We start from the raw sequence: 22,726 nt of genomic DNA, 5'->3' as shown, positions 1-22,726 counted from the left end.
CCCACCCTGCTGTTTGGGACTGCTTTGTTAAGTCCCCATGGTTCCCTGTGTCCCCCTAAGACGACAGAGAAAACAGGATTTTTTGATACTCACCGTTAAATCTGTTTCTCTGTAGTCATAAGGGGGACACAGGGCTTCCCGCCCTTGACGAGCTTTGACCGGTTTGGTCGAGTTTTTGTTCAGTTTCACTGGTTACTTTCTGCCTATTAGGAGAGTTTTTTGAAGTTAACTACGATAGCAGCTTTTGGAACAAACTGAAGAGGAATGTACAGTGTATGGGGTAAAGCCTGATGGGCACGCCCCTTATTTAATTATTCAAGTGTCCTGCCTCCTGGAGGATGGAGCTTAACCCCATGGTTCCCTGTGTCCCCCTTATGACTACAGAGAAACAGATTTAACGGTGAGTATCAAAAAATCCTGTTATCTTTGGATATCTGCTACACAATTAAACAATAGCACAGAGCACAGAAGACTGTCATACATATAAAACCTTTGCTTATGGTGATTCAAAACCAGGTGTAAATTTTAAGCAGCCAATCAGAATTTAGTTCTCATTAGTTGCTTTGGCTTACTAAGATGTTATTTTGGAAACACTTGCCCATGTCACAAAAATAGAACTTATGTTTAAAATATGTCATTGCCTTAGTTATTTATACTGAAGATCTGGGAAGTTAGGATGTTAGACTTGAGAAACGTTAGTATTGTACATATTCTATTATTGTTTTGCCATTGTCATCTACATGATCTTAACAGGGTGTAACTTGAGTATTTTTGGATTTTTAGCAGCTTTGGGGTATAATAAATCTCTAAAAATTAGTTTTGTTTTCCTCTAAAAATTTTCACTTTTCCCTTTTTCATCTCGACCAGAAAAAATTTGAGATTTAATAAATAGGCCCTAACAGTTGGCCAGTCCATTGTAGTGTTTTATTGTTTATTGGTTCAGACTTTTTGTATGGATATGACTTCTTCAGACAATAAACTGTCTCTCTTCCCACCCCATAACAGGCAGAAGGTGAAGCTATTTACATCACACAACAACATGACAAACTATGCAACTGTCTGGGCTTCAAAAACCAATCTGGAGCAGCGTAAAGGGAGAGCAGGACGTGTGAGACCTGGCTTTTGCTTCCATTTGTGTAGCAAAGCACGCTTTGATAAGTAAGTATAGGACAGCTGGCAAACTACTTTACTTCAATAATTTAAGTGACCGAAAATAGCTGAAATGATGTAGACTTGTGATACTGACCAAACCTACTATTTTTCCCCCTCTTCTCTCTATTCCCAGATTGGAAACTCACCTTACCCCAGAGATATTCCGTACTCCACTACACGAGGTGGCTCTGAGCATTAAACTTCTTCGTTTGGGCGGCATTGGGCACTTCTTGTCAAAAGCTATAGAGCCTCCACCCTTGGATGCAGTTATAGAAGCAGAGCATACCCTACGAGGTACATTGGACATTGAAAATTTAAAAGGGATTTTTAGCAATTCCGTTAACTTCTTTATAAATAACAGATGCTTGTTGGGCAGGCCCCCATTTTAATAGCCTTTCAGTTAGTGAACAGTATTGTCCAGAATGCACACCTTGAACCTGCCCCCAGGTTTTAGAGAATATATGAAGCCTTCATGCTTGTTGCTTGAATTTCAGTGTGAAATGCACACTTTACCGGAGACTTGTATATAATCAGCGGCTAGCATGTAACCATTGAAAAGTTTTAGGGTATGTACTAACCCCAGTTCATGTTTAATTTTACCTCAATTACCCAGTTAAGTATATCTAGTATATCGGGGTATACAGCATATATATTTTTTTGTAAAAGGATAAAGCAACTATTGTTTCTCTTATGTCTCTGGGGGACACAGGAGACCTATGGGGTAAAGCTCCATCCTCCAGGAGGCAGGACACTTGAATGACAGCTTAAAGAGTGTGTGCCTAGGCTACGCCAACTTTACCTCTAGCACTTCCTCTTTCGCAGCAGTTTTACAAGTCTCCTGTCCACAAGAGGATGGACCTGCTGGTCTCTAGTGAGACCCAACGAGAAAGATTACTCTGGAGCTGACACACGGGCCTATACTTGGGTCAGGGGTTCCCTGCACCCACACCAGTTAACCCCCTACGCGGGAAATATCTGTGAGCCCGGGGCCTTGAGTCATCTCATATATGACGGCCCTCCAGATCATAACCTGTTTCCTGAGGTGCATATTTATGTGCCTACTGTCTTGCTCTCTCCACTAGTTTGGGCAGTGTCCGTTCCCCCCAGCATTTCTCCTACTCTCCGGTTGCACGCGATGTTAATGGATGCGCCCGGTGTCTCGCATGCTCGCTATCTGCTCTCTCGCTCTCTCACCTGTTCCTGTTACACTGTGAAACCAATGGCAGGTACGGAGGGGCGAGGGAGAGGTGGCAGCCATTACAGGAGCGCTTCTGGTGTGAGCGCAGCATTTGCTGGTCTCGCGAGATAAGGCGGCGCCCATTTTGAGACACGGAGTGTGTGTAGCAGATATGGACACTGAGGCAGAGTGCTTGAATGCGGTTAGAGAGAGCAATTCTTACAGACAGTGCCGGTGTCTTGCGAGGTTATATCCTGCAAGTGGTGACTATCCTCAGCAGGCATCAGATAGATCCAGGCGAATGGGAACTCCATCATGAGGTGTTTCAGAATTTAATTCTGCAATGGGGACAACCACAAATAGACTTAATGGCCTCAAGGACCAATTGCAAAGTCAACCGTTTTTTTGCAAGGTGCAGAGATCCACTTGCAGAAGTCTGGAGTTTCGATCTAGAATATGTGTTCCCACCAATACCAATGCTGCCCAGAGTACTCAAAAAGATCCACCAGTCAGATCTAGTGGGAATCGTGATAGCCCCCTTCTGGCCACGAAGGACATGGTTTCACAACCATCAAGAGATGTCCGTAGAGGAGCCCATTCCTCTTCCTCGCAGGGCGGACTTGATCAGGCAAGGGCCCATTCTTCATCACAATCCAGCCCTCTTCAATTTGACAGCATAGCTATTGAGAAGTCCATTTGGAGAAAGAAGGGGTTCTCAGAGGATGTGATCACCCTAGTTCAGGCCAGAAAGCCAGTTTCTGCAAAGATATATCATAGAATCTGGAAACGTTACTACTCCTGGTGTCAACAGAATGATGTTCCAATGAAGACGTTTTTGGTGGCTGCTATTCTGTCATTCTTACAAAAGGGCCTTGACATGGGTCTGCGGCTCAATTCTCTAAAAGTACAAATTTCAGCTCTCTCACTCCTATTCCAAAGAAAATAGCATTTAATAGTGCAGTTAAGGACTTTCTTCAGGGGGTGGCACACGTTGCCCCACCACGGAGTCAACCACCGGCCACCTGGGATTTGAACTTATTGTTTTAACATCTCTCTTGGATCCACCATTTGAGCCAATATTGTCAGTGGATCTACAATGGCTTACTTGGTGGCTATATCATCGGTAAGGAGAGTGTCCGAGTTAGGAGCACTGTCATGTGACCCAAATCGATAAGTGTTCCACAACGATAAAGCTGTCTTGCGTCCCAAGCCATCATTTCTCCCTAAAGTTGTCTCAGCCTACCATATCAATCAAGAGATAGTAGTACCATCTCTATGTTCCAATCCAAAGAATCCAAAAGAGAAACGCCTTCATGCACTGGACGTTGTTAGAGCACTTAAAGTCTGCACCAAACGCACTTAGGAAATTAGGAGAACGGAATCATTATTGTTCCATCGGGCCAAAGGATCAGCCAACCGGCTTCCAAGGCAACCATATCGAGATGGATCATAGAGGCCATTGAGAGAGCATATATTGCAAAGGGGAAGTCTCCACCTTTTTTCGCTAAAAGCACATTCTACAAGAGCCATGGGAGCATCCTGGGCCTGGCGGAATTTTGCCTCTGTGGAGCAGATCTGCAGAGTGGCGACTTTGTCGTCAATTTATTCATTTACAAAGTTTTACCGCCTATATATGTTTGCATTGGCGGAAACGGCCTTTGGTCGTAAAGTACTACAAGCGGTGGTGCAGGCCTAAATGGTTTGCATTCGCACACGCGGTATCCCTCCCTGTTGTTTGTGGGGCTGCTTTGGTAAATCCCAATAGGTCTCCTGTGTCCCCCAGAGACGTCAGAGAAAATCGGATTTATGTACTTACCGTTAAATCCATTTCTCTTAATCAACCTGTGGACCCAGGACTGCCCACCTGGTTCATGCATGTACATAGTTTACATTTCAATGACGTTCCTGTTCTGTTTTTTCCTTGTGTCCTGACTTTGGTACCAACTGATGCGAAAGAGGAAGTGCTAGGGGTAAAACTGGAGTAGCCTAGGCACACCCTCTTTCAGCTGTCATTCAAGTGTCCTACCTCCTGGAGGATGGAGCTTTACCCCATAGGTCTCCTGTGTCCCCCTGTCGACTAAGAGAAACGGATTACAAACGAAGTACATAAATCTTATTTTTTTTTTTTAAATCCTTATCCACCAAAAAGTATACCCTAATTGAGATACTCCTTTAGAATCCTTGTTCTTTACCATTAGGGGGGATAGTAGTAGTTCTCTCAAGGTTTCATGGATTACTTATAAAATTTATTTGCATTATATTATCCAGGGTCCAAAATAAATTTGATTTTCACCAAGGGTCAATGTATTGTTTTCAAAAGCCATTTAGGAAAAAAGAACTCGAAAGATGTTAAAATATAACTTGGATTTTTGAAATAACAAGTCGGATGTTTTTCACATTTTCTTCTTAGAGCTGGATGCACTTGACTCCAATGACGAGTTAACTCCACTAGGAAGAATATTGGCTAAACTGCCCATTGAACCACGGCTGGGAAAGATGATGATTATTGGTTGCATTTTCTAGTAAGTCTACAAATTTTACAACAGAACAACTTAATGTCATGAATTTCCAAGATAAGTACTACAATATGTTTCCAGATGCCGGTCTATAAATAATTCACTGATCTAGAAAATTATATACAGGTATGGGATCAGTTAACCCGGAAACCCGTTATTCAGAAAGCTCCAAATTACAGAAAGGCCATCTCCCATAGACTTAATTATAATCAAATAATCCAAATTTTTAAAAATGGGATATATAGCTTGACTTGAATTTTCTATAGTAGCTGTTTACACACAGTATGGGTTATATCCATGGTACTGAATTTGTTTCTTTTATTTCTTTTTGTATTTTTATTTTTATAGTGTTGGAGATGCACTCTGCACCATTTCTGCTGCCACATGTTTCCCTGAGCCTTTTATTAGTGAGGGCCGACGGTTGGGATATGTTCATAGGAACTTTGCCGGAAATCGGTTTTCTGACCATGTGGCATTGTTATCAGTTTTCCAGGCCTGGGATGATGCAAGGTATGCCATTTTGTAATAGATCTAGTAAAATACTAACATCGTAAATGCGGTGTTCAGCTACTTTCTGTTTTTCACAGGATGGGAGGAGAAGATGCGGAAACTCGGTTCTGTGAGCACAAACGTCTTAACATGGCCACACTTCGCATGACTTGGGAAGCAAAAGTGCAGCTCAAAGATATTCTTGTAAATGCTGGTTTCCCAGAAGGTAGTATTGTGACACTTGCTTAAATGTAAAAATGAGTGATGCAGACTTATCAGATATTTTTATAGATATCTGCAATGTTCAGTGATATACCTTTACTTTAAGTAGGGCTAGAGACACCGGGGGGGTCCTGTTTCTGGCAAAGTAGTAGTCTAATAAGAAGTGGGTGAGGGAATCGTTTGCGGCTAAGGATTAATGGAAGGTAGATTTGGAGAAGTAGAAGGCATTACAAAGTTTTGCTTTGCTTTGCTTTTTAGCAGTTTGAGTTATGAAGCGATAGTGTTGGTTAGCATTTAACAAGTGTGCTTTTTTTAAAGGACACCTATCACAGACAAAATTAAACACACATTAACAATCTGACCAATACCCCCTAAACACGTTTAATCAAATTAATATATAGTTTTTTGAAAAAAAACTGCAGGTTTTAAAAAATCCCTTACTTTGTAAAATGGGTTCCTTTACTGAGGGAGTCCATACGGTGACTATAACAGAGACTATAACATACAAATTTCAGGAGCATGCTCAGATTGTAGCACTGCCTTGAGTATTCTACCCCGAATGCCTTGTTTTAGTAAACTCCTCCACTAGAAGTATCACAAGATTGGTGCGAGATTTCAGAGCTGCAGTAGGCTGGGAAGATATAGGTAGGAGGAGCCAGTGAAATCCAAGATGGCTGCCTTAGCTAGAACTGCAGTGGAGATAGGGGAGATCTTGCAGAAGGTATAGTGAGCTGATCATTTACATTATACAAACAATTCTAACTGTTTTAACTATCAGATTTCTTGAACTTTCACATTGTGTATTTACTTTGTGTATGCCCTTTAATGCTTTTGAGTATTTTTAACATGTCGTGTAAAATGTTTATTTTGTTTTCTAGAATGTCTGATGAATCAAGTTTTCAACAACACTGGTCCAGACAATAACCTGGATGTGGTGATTTCTTTGCTTGCCTTTGGTGTTTACCCAAATGTATGCTACCACAAAGAGAAGCGTAAAATTCTTACTACAGAGGGCCGAAATGCTCTGATTCACAAGTCATCTGTCAACTGTCCCTTCAGCAACCAAGACCTGAAGTATCCGTCCCCATTCTTCGTCTTCAGTGAAAAGGTAGAATATTGCACTTTGCATTCATTTCCAATTTTCCACGCACAATGTTTGTGCTCCTTTAAAATGTGCTGGGAGTAGTTAAAAAGTAACCCAAGTAAAATGCTGTTAATGCACCTTAGTATAAACAGCCTATGAAGACAGTCTATGCTATTACAAAGTACCCATTACAGCTTGTACATATTTGGGATTCTTGGGGCACACGGTTTCCTTTACCTGTTATATTACACTCATCCTTTTGAAGCACTTGCAGCTTTGCATGGCTGCATCCAGTTCCCATTTATACTCTATGCCAGAAGATTCCACTGTGAAGCTGAGGATTGCTTGTTGTCTGGGATGAGCATGTTCTAGTATCCCCACCTGACAACACCAGTGTCTCTCCAGTCAAAATTGGTGTTTTTGTCAGCTTTAGTTGCCTTGTGAATGCCACTGGTAACAGTGTGATGTATGTCAAGGCTTTTTACTTCTTGAGAAGTTGCAGTTTGCAGCTCACCTATCAAATTTTTTCAGTTGTTTTCAGAACTAAAGATTTTTTTACCTTTATTCCAAAATCTTTAAAGTTCCTGTTTCAGTCTGACAGCTCAGTAATTCAGGTGCAGATTCTGAATTTTGCAACATTTAGTTGATACATTTCTCAACAGCATCTCTGGAGTATTCACAACTATTGTATCAATTCTAACAGCTGTCTCTATTGAAACCCTGGGATTCTGCTCAGCAGGGACAACGATAAGAAATGTATTAACTAAATGTATCAATTTAGAACAGTTTAAAGAGTCTGTGACCCCCCCCCCCCCGAGCAGCTTTAGAAGTTGAACAACCAGTTTAATGGCTGCTGCTATATTCTGTGGTCAGGCTGAGTTGCTGTTCAAACATCAGTTTGCAGGATTTACCAACATAGGGGAAGACAAATTCAGATGCTTCGATCTTAAAAACCAAACTTGCTGCTAAATTACTGGAATAACTTCAAGCATTAATTATCCTATTTTTTGTATAGGGACCAGATTTGGTTGCAAGGCTCCCCTTTTTTGTTACTGTTGTGTACAAATAAAAGTGTTGCTGAAAAAGCAATACAAACGGGGGGCATGGAAGCACATACATTGTGAACTTCTGATTTAGCTGCATCTGAAAAATGATTTCACATAACCACCTCCTTCCTGTATTACAGATCCGCACAAGAGCAATATCTGCTAAAGGTATGACCATGGTGAGTCCTTTGCAGCTGCTCCTATTCGCCTCCAAGAAAGTCATGTCAGATGGGGAGTTTATACACCTGGATGATTGGTATGTATTTTAAAATGGGAAATGTCGTTTTTGGTTAAACTCTTAATTGTGAAAGCTGTTAGAAATATAATATTAGCAGAATGATACAAATGTATGTGTCTTTCTGAAATCTACTATACTTACCACCAACTCTGTATCTCTCAACCCAGTTGGTAGTAAATATGTATGTATAACTAAGGGTAGGGTCCTCTATCCTTTTGTCTCCTGGACACGGAGCACTTAATCTGTATTATAATTATATTTTTTATTTATGTGAATTGTATTTCTTATAATGCACTTGTTACTTAATGCAATGATCCCTTGTTTGTTGCTACTAATTTATTATGTACAGTGCTTTGCCCTTAAGGAGCACTATACAAATAAAAACATACATACATACATACATACATACATACATACATACATACATACATACATACATACATACCTGATTAGAAAATCCTGTCAGACAAGGCCTGCATTAGCCTATTCATATGGTTCATGCATACTTTTACTATTTATTAAGTTTCCAGTTCTTTTTCCAATATCGTCTGCATTGTCCAGCTTTATGATCTGGGCACTTCACTATCTTTTACTTTTATACCCAGATGCAATTAGTCCTTGTTTTCCCCTTTTGGTTTATTTGTATGAATTGTTGCTTTTTGAGTTTTTAAAGGAGAAGGAAAGGTGTAGATGGAACACATCTATAGTTGTATCTCCTTAATGCAGACTTAACTGCTAAATTTCTGTTGTCAGAACATAAGATATTCATGGAGAAAGGGTGGTGATATCTGCCTTGCGATCACCATTTTAGAAATCTGTTAATTTCCTGCAGTTCCTGACTGCTAATGTACATGCACCAAAGTAACTAAATATTGCCCTCTGTAAGAAGCCTCCGGTTGTTAAACTATTTGTCATAATAAATGAAAGAAACTTACACAGTAAGCCCCTGTGATTGTTTGTATAGCCGCACTTTGCTCAAGGTTGCAACACAAATTTTTATGTGTCAGCATGAGAGGATAATAAAAACAAAATCAGTATGCCATCTGGTTAAGTCATTGATTCCTGCAACCATATTTTGTAAATTCCAGATTAAAATTTATTAAAATTGAGGAAAAATAGAAAAGTAGTCCATACCTTTTGTGAAAAGTTTCTTAAAACTCTAAAATCTTGTGCAAACGAATACATTTTTACAGTATGCCAGTTTACTAATAATCTGTGTTGCTAAAGTGCTTTGTCTTTCCCCCAGGATCAAACTTTCAATGGCACATGAAGAATCCGCCTGTATCACTGCATTAAGGGCTGCACTGGAGGCTCTTGTTGTGGAAGTCACAAAAGAACCGGAAATTTTGTCACAGTTGGACCCAGTAAATGAAAAGATGTTGAACATGATCCGGGTGATCTCGAAACCTTCCACTGCTGGAATAAGCCTTGTGATGGGAAATTCCAGGTGGGTTGTAGCTAGAAATCTATTTCCGCTGTAGCCAGAAATCCATTTACATCTGACTAGAGCAATTGTATCTTGTGTAATTAGCCTTAAAACTGAACTTTCAGAACTATTTTTGCAAAACAGTATACACTTCTCTACCTTCTGTTTGCTCTAGTTTGTAGGGGTATTTAAAGAACACCGCAGATGCATTAGTCTATTAGGTGCTTTATACTTTAATGGGGTTGGTCCTTCTTCTTGACTTGTCATGGGTAATGCAGTGCAATTTGTAAAAACCATCCTGATCACAATTCAAATGCGTTTAAACATCTGCCTTTGTCAGACACTGGTTACTTCAGCCATGTTGCAATTGTGATGATGGCCTTGGTGGTAGGACAAAGACCTGATGGGCTGGGGCACTGTTAAGATTAATGGGTCTTTGCCAGCCCCCAAGACAGAGCATTGATGCAGCAGCTCTGATTGAAGTAGTGTTGCTTAACTGAAATGATATTGATCTGTTTTGTCCCTCAGTCTTAAGTTTTGAATCTTTTATCTGCAGATTTGGAGATGGGCCTCGACCTCCTAAAATGGCGCGTTTTGATAGCGGTTTCCAAGGCAACAGAGGAAGAGGCTACCATGGAGGCTATAACTCAGGTGGTGGCTTCAGAGGTGCTGGCAATCGAGGATTTAGGGGAAGCAGAGGTGGTAGCGGCCCTAGGGGTGGTTACCAAGGTGGTGGCTTTAGAGGAAACTATAGGGGAGGAAATCAAGGTGGCGGATTCAGAGGTGGCTACCAAAGTCAAGGTGGCTACCAAAGTCAAGGAGGCTACCAAAGTCAAGGTGGCGGTGGGTACGGAGGTAACTTCCAAGGGAGAGGAGGATTCAGAGGAGGATTCTAAGGACTTTACTTTATTTGACTTTTTTTTTATATATATATATTTGTCTCTGTGCAGCATTATGTGCATGTTACTGTTTATTAAAATGAGTATGGCAGTACTTTGTACAAATAAAAGAATCAAAGGAAATGTTAAAACTGTTCAAAGTAGTAGCTCTGTATGTGTGACCTTAATAAAGGTTTTTAAAAATCCAGGCGCATTGTTATAACATCTGCAGTTCTGGGTCTGAGTCCTCATGCATTATTAATGCTTAAATCTCTCAGCAAAATGATAGTAGGCAATGCTGCAATGTCTTACCACTAAGCCTGTTCAGCACCATATCCATGCTATTTTCCCCAGAATACTCAGCATAACTGCATTGATAGTTTCATGATTAATGTCCCAGAAGACACAGCAGTATTCAGTAGCAACTTAATGCCAAATTGCTGTGTATCCCAGGACATCTCGCATGTTTTTCAGCAGCACCTGGTGGAGGTGAAAGGCTGGTATAGTGTGATGTGTAAGAAGGGAAGCCATGTTGTTTGCTTTCTAGTTGAGGTGGAGCAAAGTGTCATTGCTGAGCATCTCTGGGGACAATACAAGGTAACATTGATATCTAATGGACCAAATGGGCCCGAGAAAATATTGTTCAGTAAAACAATCTTAGTTTCCTTCTACTAATTTGTGTATTTGAAGGCCACACTGACCTTCCAATACACAGATTATACCCTTTGTGCCACATACAATAAATTGTTTGGTAAAAAATCTCTTCTCTTGTTACCCTTGATACAAATTAATTTTTATTTCCCATGTTTGTTTGCCTGCTTCACATCTGTTTGTCATTCCAACACTTCTCCTGTTATGCATATTATAATTACTATTATGAAAATTTAAGTTGTAGTAGCTCATCTGAATAAACATCACATTTTTATGGATGTGTGGCCCTCTTCTATTTTTGTTCTTTGTGACATTTGGAAACTGGGGATGAAGGGTTCCATGCAAAAACGACAACCTTTCCTTTGAAGAGGATTTAATAATCTACCAAAGTGTCCACCCCCCAAATTATGTTCTTTCCCAACACAGAAACCCTTGCACACAAAAGGTTCCAAAGGTCTCAAAATAGATCTGCTTCTACGTTATATCAGCCTTTATGTTCAGGATGTAAGTAGTCTCCTCACAAGATGCTCTTTCTGCAAAGGGTGGTGAATATTTTGACATCTGAACCTACATTAATACAGTAGTGTTAAATGTCCCTTTGTGTGTGATACCTTCCTGGAAGTTTGATAGTTGTATTAGTAAGAGTTGGGCTATGTCAATATTTACCAGAAGGTCCATATATCTAAAGAGCTAGTGTACTTTACGTGGGACACTTCCAGTTCAGAGAGAGCTGAGCAAAGTTCACCACAAATAAGTGGGCTCTCAATATAATCTATTTGGGTTCTGAAATGGGTTCCTGCTATGCAACTATATTCATGCTGATCAGACTCTGTGTTCCCAGGTTTATTGAAGTGCTCAAGACACGCAGGTCATGATCAAACATTTTGGACAACAACTGCACCTTGTTGTACCGAAACATTTGATCATGACCTGCGTGTCTTGAGCACTTCAATAAAACTGGCAACACCCCACTTCTGATACAGGTATTGGCATTCTAATGTTCTTTCAGTATACTTTTAACTGGCGGTGGAGGAGGCCAGTACTAATACCTTTTCCATAAAACACACACTTTTTTTTTAAATGTATGCATTGTTCTAGAGAAGGAAATCAAAGAAAATCACCAGCAGCACAATGTCTTTAAGTCGTAATAGTGCAGAAGAATTTATTCAGCCCACATCATACAAAAAGGCAATGTTTCGCACCTACCAGGCTTGATTGATATAAAGCCTGAAACGTTGCCTTTTTGTAATTCTTCTTTGAGCACTATTAGGACTTCTACAATGTGCTGCTGGTGGTTTTCTTCATATATGGATATGACAGGAGTGGGTCCTCCAGTACAGCACCTGGCACAACAAAAGTGTTTTGTTTTTTGAGGTGAGCACTCCACATTAGTGACTGTTTTAGACAAGGATGATTCTTATATACTGCTTCTAAAAACAAAGGACTTGATTGGTTGTTTTTTTTGGTTCCAGCTTTTCCATTTACCTCTGCTTTGCTCTAGCTTCTGGGAACAAAGGAAGTTTTTACTTCCACTCATCTGAACAAAATGTTCATATGTAGTTGAATCTCACATTTGCACTTGAGTGCTACAGTTTCAGCTCTTATTTAGATTGCCATGGCCTCTGAGAAGAAATAAAGAAGTTATGGAAACACTCGTGATCTCCATGAAGAAGTAAGGCTTACAGGTATAATAAGCATCAACTTTGCAACAGGCCTCAGGAATTGAAGGTGATCATGTTTAACATGCAAAACAGCCCAAACTACTAAGAGTGATCTAAACCTATAAAGTCTAGATCACTCTTAGTAGTTTGGGCTGTTTTGCATGTTAAACATGATCACCTTCAATTCCTGAGGCCTGTTGCAAATTGATGCTTATTATAGAGGTGCCCAGGCTATTGGTACTTAAGCATAACTAAATGCAAGAAGCCAAAATACACCTATAGATGGAGCAAACTTTAACACCCCATGGCTCTTACAGCATACACAATACAACAGACCATTTTAAAAAAAAATGGGGGGGAGTAGAATAATCTCTGTAGATGGAGTGACCTTGCAGGCTCCATCTGTCTCTCTGAGAAACTGCTGATCTAAACTTCAGTCCTTGTTTTAAAAGAATGAAAAACAGCAGTGCATGTAATTTGTGATGCAATATACTTATTTCCATCTATACGTTCATCATTTCAGCTCAGTGTGGTTCAGAAGTTTGCTGAAGGCTCTTTCCTCCCCCTCAGTGTTTAGAGGAAGATGCTTCTATAACTGTAGTTACATTTATATAGGACTAGTAGTGTAAGAGCACATTTGAATCTATTTTTCGCTGTATGGCCAACAAATATCATTGCCAAAGAGGGAACCAATCTGTTCCAGATATTATGTTAAACAATGGCCTTATACATAAGAGACTCCAAAAATGTATTGAATCACAAAACATTCCAAGCTGAAAATGCTTACCATTCTGTCAAGCACACTGAGTACTTTCTCATTGGAGTAATTCACATTCCTTAGCACTTAGCCTACGCAGCGAGAGAAAATGCATGCAGGGAATAGTGCCAAGCGGAGCATGTGAGACGTAACAGATCAGCCCCTGCCAGGTGCTGGAAAATCCATGCCAATACTGTTTAGCTTACAAAAGGGATACAGTATTTCTTATAGTTTCCTTCTATGTTCATAGCTGACAGTTTCATATCACTTTAGTTTTGGCTCATTGCTGTGTGCAAACCAGTAGAGAAATCTATGGGTATCTGTAATACTTAATTAGCATTGTGTCAGCTACAATTAAATCAGCTCATTTTAACTTGATTTTAGTTTTCTAGACTCCAGGGAAACCGCAGTCACTGAATATCTATTTCACCCCCACACCGGCATTAGGAAAGCCCCTTAGTTGTATCCTAACTGTGTGCAACAGAGATACTCTTGTCCTTCATACAGTTAAAGAGGAACCGTTGTGTTTCCCCACACACTGCAATTCTGTAATGATGCCATAGAACTAGGTATGCAATGAATCCAGATTGGTTCAGGATTCAGGCTTTTTCAGTAGGATTCACATTCAGCCAAATCAAAGAGCCTCACACGAACAAGGTCAATTCCCAAAAGTATAGATTTGGTGAATCCATTAAATAAACACTCCTGATCTTGTCTAGGAATACTGCACATCCCATTGTTCTAAGGTCACTGGCACACCAGATAGACTCTTGAACTGTAGATAAAAGCAGGCGGAGAATCAGCCCTGGTGCTCCTATCAGCTTTTTGATTTGCCTGCACCCAGATCCACTGTGTCAGTCTGAGTGCAGGCAAAGAGCAGATTTTGTCAGCAAAATGCATACTTGCTCATACTCTTTGTGTTTATCTGCGAACCAAGAATCCGTCTGTTGTGGCAAAGGGACTACTGTACTGTACTGAATTCTGCAAATGTAAATAAAGCACATATAAACCAGTGCTTGACGACTTCCCGAGGTTCAAAACCCTTCTGTGCCACAGCTTAGATTGTAAGCTTTTTTTTGGGCAGAGCATTCTTTACCTCTTGTAACTTTGTATGTAAATCTGTATGGTCAATGTATACATGCATTTTCTGTACAGCGCTGAGGAATGTTAGTACTTATGTTAACAATAAATGGAAACAGTAACATGGCCAGTGTGTACAGCTCCTTCCTATTAATCCCTTACATTTTGATTGCATCTACTCATTAGCAGCCTACTACATGCAGACCTGGACTGATCATCTGTGGGTTCTGACAAATGCCAGAGGGGCTGCTGCTGTAAGGTCCTATAGACAGTCACTATTTAGTGGGCTGGTGGAGGTCTATTTGGGCCTCTGAGTACTTGGAATGCCACAGCCTATTTTGTCTCCCAGTCCAGACCTGCCTATATCTAAGTCCTGCATTGTGTACAAAACTGCTTAGGCTTATGTGTAAAAATGACATTCTTCCAATATACTCTATTAAATAGTAGCAAAGTGTCATGCCAGTACCAACATACTTTAGTGCCAATGACAAACAACAAAGAGCAAAATATGATTGATTTTCTATGTTCTAAGGATACTGATATATACTTCAAATTCCACCCACAAAATCCAGGGGCCTCTTAGACAATATATTTCTCTTTTGCAAAAAATCAACCCCTCCTGGAATTTTACGCAGAGGGCAAAAAGTTCAAGACAACGTGCAGCTGTTTCAATGGAACTTGCTGTCTCTGGCTCATAAATGAATGTAGAATGTAAGACATATGGCATCTCCAGGGAAAGCACAACTATATTTTTTTTATTTTCAAGGTAACCAGTCAAAAACTATAAATTTGTAGAAGTATGAAATAGAGAAAGTAAGAAGACAGTGGATAGGTGCTTCTTTATGTGCTAATTTAGATCAGATTCCATGTAGTCTGGCACTGTCATGGAAAAAGAAATGCTACAATTGGCACACCTGACAACTAGTTTATTGTAAAAACAATACTGGTTATTAATGAATGAGCTGAGTGGTTACAATCTATGGGTCACTTGGTCAAGAAGGGGCAATCGAGCTTATAGGGGCAGTTTAGCTACGATAATTCCCTCTTCCTCAAAATGATAATCCTGCTGTTTTATTTATAGGGGCCTGAGTGCCAGTTAATATCTCTCTTTGATGTTGTAAGCTGTAAGGAATCATTACATGTCCATAGAGTCCTTGTGAATCACATAAGACCACTTTAATATCTCAATGCAAAAGCTGTCACCATTAATTCTAAGGGTAACGCCACATAAGGAGATTTTAGGTTTTTTGGTGCCCACAACTTTTGGCATTCAGGAGGTGGGAAGAATATACTTAAAACTGTCTCCATTAATCTCTACATCAACTGCCCAAAAGCACTCAGACTAGTGTTTGTCAGACAAAAAGTACCAAGTGGCTGACAAATTCTTATTAAAGTTCACCTTCCATGCATCTAAAAGTCTCTCCACCAAGACGTCCCCAAATTCAGCCTATGTGCCAAAAGTGGAGAAAACATTTTTCCTGGTATAATTAGAGATAAAATAGGTGTACATAAACTCCTTATACTCATGAACAAGAACCTGTCAAAATGTGTTTTATGATGGAAAAAAAAAAAAGACTTTTTTTTGACTTTTTTAAAAAAAAAATCTTTATTTTATAAAAAAATTTCCAGATGCTCATGTCAACTTACTTCTTCTGCTCACGTCAACTAACTTCTTCCTATTACATTTATATACAAACATGGAATACGTATAGGGAATGAGAATGGTGAGGCTACATCCACAGTGGCCAGCTCATAAACATCAGCCAGTTTCTAGCAAAGTGCCCCATCAGCAGCAGCAGCCATGTAAGGCTTTGGATCTAATGATGACTCTGGAACAGCTAATTGGCACAAACATAAAACCAGTCTAGCTGACACAGGGACTCTATGGCACTGCATATCACATATCAATCCTTGTATTCTGCCAAATTGCAAACATTGAACCAATACATTGTATTACTTCCCTAAAAGAACCTCATACATGCCCTCTCAATTCTTCAGCTGTAAAGCAGATCACTCCTGCACAAGAAAATAACACTCTCAAGTTATTGGTTACAATGACAAGTTCTGGCGTCCTAAACAGATATCATCTTATTTTATAAACATCTGCATTCTCTGTAGTAAAACTCTCCGGAAAAAGTTTAGTCGTGTGTCTAACCTTGCCTTCAGCTGCAAGATGTTATTGTACAGTTTCAGTAGTCCATACCGTGTTTCCCAGGCAGCCAAAACCTCTAGAGACAAGGTTTTCTGAATTCAATGTCATAACAATTAAGGAGGGAAAGCCACAACAAGAAGTATAATCTATAAACAATGTAGCCATCTTTCTAGCTGCTACAGACTGTCATATTTCAAATAGATTGGATTTCATCTGCCAATAAAGAACACTGCAAGCAACTTGATGCACCCACCCTTGTTTACTTGAAGAATTTGGCTGTGTTGAATGCAAGAGAGGACAGATGGAATCCTTCTAGATAACACCTGCCAGTGCTTTCTCCCATCCATAAACACATTTTGTGACACTGATCAGGTCCAGCTTGTGTACGGTAAACTGTTGGCATCACAATCTTTCACATAACAAGGTCTCTCTTGGGTTTTGCTGTTCTTTCTTTTTAGCCACAACATGAAGATTCAGTGTAAAAAAAAACCTTCAATTCTCAGAACAACTGCAAAAGAGATCTGGCATCTGAAACACATTGTATTGAAGAAAATAGAAAGAACAGCAAAGTGAAGGCCATGGTTTAGCATAGTTCCCTGCATTACAAAAAGCCTACAATTAAAATTGACCATGCCAAATTCCTAGATAGGTATTAGGATAGGTACCCCCTCAGGGTCATCCTATGCAAATACAGACTCTCAAGATTCCCCCACTGTTGAACGTCAAGCTGCATCCATCACTCGTCTTTGAGAATCCTATTGTTTATTTACATCTGGAAAGTGGCTTGGATATTATTTTAGCCCTTACAGCACCAAGTTTGGTTTATTCTGCAATCCCTGAGTCCTAATCGTGTTAAATGGGAAGTTGGCCTTTTGTTAAAGGGTTGATTCACCTTTAAATAAACCCTTAGTGCGATGTAGAGAGTGCTATTCTGAGACAGTTTAGCTTTTTGTTTAGCAGCTCTCCAGTTTGCAGTTTCGGAAATCTGGTTGGGAGGGTCCAAATTACCCGAGCTACCAGGTCTGGACTGAGATTCAAAATAGGCCCTGGCATTTCAGCTACACAGACAGGCCCAAACAGCACCTCACCAGCCCAATAAATAGTGAGAGTCTATGGCAATTTACAGCAGCCCCTCTGGCATTTGCCAGAACCCACAGATTGCCAGTCCGGGCATGCTAGTAACCATGCACTGATTTGAAGAAGAGACTGGGAATATCCGGTATATGTGTTGCCTTAGAGAGTATTTGTTTTTTAGATAGGGTTAGTGACCCCCATTTGAAAGCTGGAAAAAGTTAGAAAAAGAAGGCAAATAATTAAAAATCTATAAAAAAAAGAAAAAATGAATGACAATTAAATAGCTGCTTAGAATTAGCCATTCTATAACATACTAAAAAGTTAACGCAAAGGTGAACCATCCCTTCAATGAGATGTAACCTAAAAATGGACTGTTAGTATCTTGTAGACAGAAGCAACCTGGAATGTAAACAATTTTTATGGGTCAAGTTCAGTCCTATCCACCTTTTTGTATACCATGAGTCAATTATTCAAATGCTACAAATTCTTTGGCTATATTATATTACAGTGCTAATGTCATACACAAAAATGTTTAGGTCTTTTGGGCCACCGGATGCTCATAAACATTCATTAGAGGGTCACTATTGGTCTGCAATTGACCTGAAAGTCTCCATCTGTGCAACTCACTACTTCACTTACAAGAAAATAATGTCTGATTGTTACAGGTTATTGCATGGGGCAAATTGCATCCGTGACAAAAATGATAAGAAAACTAGAAGATTAGGGGCAGATTTATCAAGGGTCGAAGTGAATTCGAGGGAATTTTCGAAGTTAAAAAATTCTAAATTTAAAGTAATTTTTTGGATACTTCGACCATCGAATAGGATACTACGACTTTGAATTCAAATTCGATTTGAAGTAAAATAGTTTGAATATTCGATAATCGAAGTACTGTCTCTTTAAAAAAATTCGACTTCAATACTTTGCCAAATTAAACCTGCCAAAGTGCTTCGACCTTCGAATTCCTTCGAAACGTTTGATTTTACTTCGACCGCAGGATACCCAAATTCGATCAAAAAAATGTTGACTTCGATATTCGAAGTCAAAGTATTTCAATTCGATGGTCGAATTTTGAAGTATTTTTAACTTCGAAATTCGACCCTTGATAAACCTGCCCCTTAGCGTATACTAGGACATAAGGTTAGCTTAGTGGTAACTTAGTTGAAGAGTGGACCTATACAATATTCAATATGGATATACAGTTATAGGACCTTTTATCCAGAATGCTTGGGATCTGGGGCTTTCCAGATAAGGGGTCATTCCATAATTTGGATGACAAAAAAATTATTTAAAGGGGTGGTTCGCCTTTGAGGTAACTTTTAGTATGTTATAGAATGTCAATTCCTAAAAACTTTGCAGTTGGTCTTCATTATTCATATGTTTTTTAGTTATTTGCTTTTTTCTTCTGACATTTTCCAGCTTCTGACATTTTTCTCTGACCCCTTTGAAAAAAAACAAATGCTCTGAAAGGCTACAAATGTATTGTTATTGCTACTTTTTATTATTCATCTTTCTTTTCAGGCCTCTCCTATTCATATTGAACCCTAGCAGCAAGACTCTGCATCATACCTGTACATAGAACAGTTTGTACAGTTTGTGTCCTGACTGGGCTTTTGCCTTGAAGGAACAGTAACGCCCAAAAATTAAAGTGTTTTAAAGGAAAGACAATATAGTGTACTGTTGAACTTTTTTTTTTTAACAGGTTTCTTTTTTATTGAGTTTCAAAAATTCAGGGATACAGAAAGCAAAAAAGGGGGGGGAAGGTAAAAAGTCAAAGAAAAAGAAGGTACAATAACATCATATCATCAATAGCATACGATCAAATGTACAGTAAATTACAGTACATCAATGCAAAGTAGCACCTAAATGAATATCACACCACAATTCCCACATCTTCTGAAATTTACCTGGGCATCCCCGAGCTTCATAAGTGAGTTTTATTAACGTAGTTTATCCACTCTTTCTTAACAGGAGGGTCTGGGGAGATCCAGTGCATCACCAACATTTTCTTTGCATAGAATAGCAATGTCCTCACAGTTAATCTAGCAGGGGCAGCTGGCAGTAGATCCTCAACAGTCCCTAACAGGCAGCCTTCAGGGATATATACGTTAGGCACCTCTAGGGACAGGTCCATACCATGTGCCAGAAGGAACCATCCATCATATGACATCTTGGGCATCTTGGCTCTGCCAACCTGCCCATTCGAGCTAATTTGTTAGGAGTAAGGTAGGTACGTAGCAGAAACTTATGCTGAATTAAGTTATCCCTGGCTGAAATCAAAAAGCTATATAGGTGCCCTGTCACTTCCTCCCATTGGTCGCTAGTAAGGGTTGGCAGATCTATTCTCCATGTGTCATATGCTCTCACAAACGGGGAAGGTATTGTAAGCAGAAGATTAGCGTACACATATGAGATCACTTTAGGAGGATGAGGCTGACGTAAATAGGTAAGTATCGCCGGTTCTGATAAGTTCCTTAACATACCACTGAATTGTGAGTGAAACATATATCTCAGTTGGAGATATCGAAACATGGGAATCGTAGGGATGGGTAAATTTTGTTCTAATTTGATTTTGTCCACAAAAAGGTCTTCCACTATTAGGTCTCCTAAAAAAATTGATGTGTTTGCTATAGAAATACAATTATAGTTTATACAATCAAGCTGCTGTGTAGCCATGAGGGCAGCCATTCAAGCACAGGATATACAGAAAATTGCATAAGTTCTGAAGAATCCCATTGTATATTACTGAGCTTATCCATTATCTGCTGTGTGACCTGTGCCTCTTCTCCCTTTTCTGCTTTAAATGGCTGCCCCCATGGCTACACAGAAGTTTGTTTATATAAACTATAGTAGAGTTTCTGAAGCAAACACACCACTTGTAACCGCGCAGCACAATAGTACAATGTATTTTCATTACTGTAAAATACTTTAATTTTTTTGGTGTTACTGTTTCTTTAAGCTTTAGGGCTCCTACCTAACATGTGAAGAATAAACAAATTAGGTTGAAACTGGTGTAGCTTCACAAACCCCAAATACAGCTTCTCTGTGCCCTCCCCACACAAGCAATACTATTCTATTTTAGGTTCCATCCATCTTATCTATATTCCATTGTTATTTATTAAAGTCACAGGCTGGCACATTCTTCTCCAATCATATATATATATATATATATATATATATATATATATATATATATATATATATATATATATATATATATATATATATAGCTTCACAAACCCCAAATACAGCTTCTCTGTGCCCTCCCCACACAAGCAATACTATTCTATTTTAGGTTCCATCCATCTTATCTATATTCCATTGTTATTTATTAAAGTCACAGGCTGGCACATTCTTCTCCAATCATATATATATATATATATATATATATATATATATGTATATTTGGATATCATCCAAATATGTTTTCCAGTGCTCATGTCCAAAGTGATACCTTTCAGGCTAGTCAAGATCTCTTTTACTGTGGCTTAGGTGCATGAATTTAGCCTCACTAACTGATATCTGCTCCATCTGCTACAATAAGCAAATGTCAAATTTTGCCTTCATGGCTTTACCCATGGAGATCTATCAAAACAAGGCATTTTTATTCATTATTACTACTATTTTATTCTTGCAAAGAACGAAGCCCAGCACTGATCCCTGTCTGAATACCTTCCATTTTGATCACCTTCCAACTCTAAGGGGGAAATTTACTAAAGTGCAAAGTGGCTAACGCTGGTGAAAATTCGCCAGCATGACGTCATTTTGGCACTTCGCCGATTTACTAACGGTAGCTGGTGTAAATTTGCTGGAGTAATTTCGCCAAAGAGATAGACTCTGGCGCAACGTCGCACTCTAACGCCAGGCGAATTTTCAGTCTACGCAAATTTACTAAGCTATTGATTTTACTGACCGTTACCTCTATCACCAGACTTGCCTTTGCCACCTCAGACCAGGCGAAGTGCAATAGGAGTTCCTCAAAAAAAAGCTGAAAATTTTTCTAAGTCCCAAAATACGCTGGCGTTTTTTCCTATTTAAAGGGTGATAGACTGAAAAAGATCATAATTTTTTTTTTTTTGGAGTACCCTCCTTCCCCCCCCCCCTACATTTGCTAACATATGGCACCTAAACTATACTGTGGGCACATGTTTAGGCATTATAACAACTTTATATAATTTTATTAAGGTTCCCTGGCCTTGTGTAGTGTAATGTATTTGCTGCAGTATATACGGCCATTGTACTTTAACTGCACACCGTATGCTAATTAGCCAACGCTAGCGTAACTTCGAACTGCTGAGCGTAATTTCGCCAGTGTTCGGTACTCTGTGCGCAACTTCGGATCTTTGTGAATTAGCGTTGTCCAGGTGAATTTACACCTGGCGAAGTCTTGAGATGTGCGCGAAGCCTGCGCTGGCGAATTTTCGCCGTTTAGTGAATTTGCATCTGAGAACTTTGGCCAATCCTTTCCTCCTCTATCTTGTGTGCCCAGTGATAGGCATGAATGTGATCCACCTCTCACTGCACGCATGGTGCAGAATTTGGCTGAAATCCACCCTGTCTGAGCAGTGACAGGCAGATCACATTCATTCCTGACAATGTGCACCCAGGATGGATGTGAATAGGATTAGCCCTTAAGGGATATTAAAAATGAATTGGGTCTGAATTGAGGAGGTATGATTTCTGAGCCCTGACAGCTCATGTGAGTTACAGAGACTGATCAAAACAGATCAATGTGTGCTTAAGGTTCAGGTTCCAGGTAAAGTGTTTTGTACCGTTAGCCAATTGATAAAGTTATAGGGTAAAACTTATGATATGAAGCATAACAAAAGTGGCGTAAAGGTGATGCCATTATTGGCTAACTAGGATAGTAATCACAGCAAGCTTTCAGTTGAGTTCCTTTTTCATAGTTGATTTGAAAAAGGAACTGATATAATCTGAAAGCTTTATGTGATTATCAGTTAGCCAATTATGGCATCACCTTTACGCCACTTTTTGTTATGTTTCATATCAAAAGTTTTATCCTATAACATAAGGTTCAGGTACGCATGTTCTGATAAATGAGATGTTCTAATCTAATATGTACTCCGTAAGTAACGCCAGAGCAGACGACATATTTATCACAC

At 39.5% G+C, this 22,726-nt stretch overlaps 1 protein-coding gene across 2 annotated transcripts in view; it reads left to right on the top strand.

The window, feature by feature from the left end:
- dhx9.L (DEAH-box helicase 9 L homeolog) overlaps window positions 1–11,157 on the top strand; it is a 38,542-nt gene extending 27,385 nt beyond the window's left edge. For both annotated transcript variants that reach the window (NM_001093914.1, XM_041589345.1), the window contains 9 exon segments: window positions 1,006–1,158; window positions 1,286–1,446; window positions 4,740–4,851; window positions 5,194–5,355; window positions 5,433–5,560; window positions 6,435–6,664; window positions 7,827–7,942; window positions 9,171–9,371; window positions 9,907–11,157. In NM_001093914.1, coding sequence (NP_001087383.1) covers window positions 1,006–1,158; window positions 1,286–1,446; window positions 4,740–4,851; window positions 5,194–5,355; window positions 5,433–5,560; window positions 6,435–6,664; window positions 7,827–7,942; window positions 9,171–9,371; window positions 9,907–10,246 — 1,603 coding nt within the window. In that variant the 3' untranslated portion in view covers window positions 10,247–11,157.
- Window positions 11,158–22,726: the final 11,569 nt, after the last annotated feature.

The sequence above is a fragment of the Xenopus laevis genome, chromosome 4L (genome assembly GCF_017654675.1).
Source record: "Xenopus laevis strain J_2021 chromosome 4L, Xenopus_laevis_v10.1, whole genome shotgun sequence".
NCBI classification, from domain to species: domain Eukaryota; kingdom Metazoa; phylum Chordata; class Amphibia; order Anura; family Pipidae; genus Xenopus; species Xenopus laevis.
This window is presented reverse-complemented; position numbering and strand designations above follow the sequence as displayed.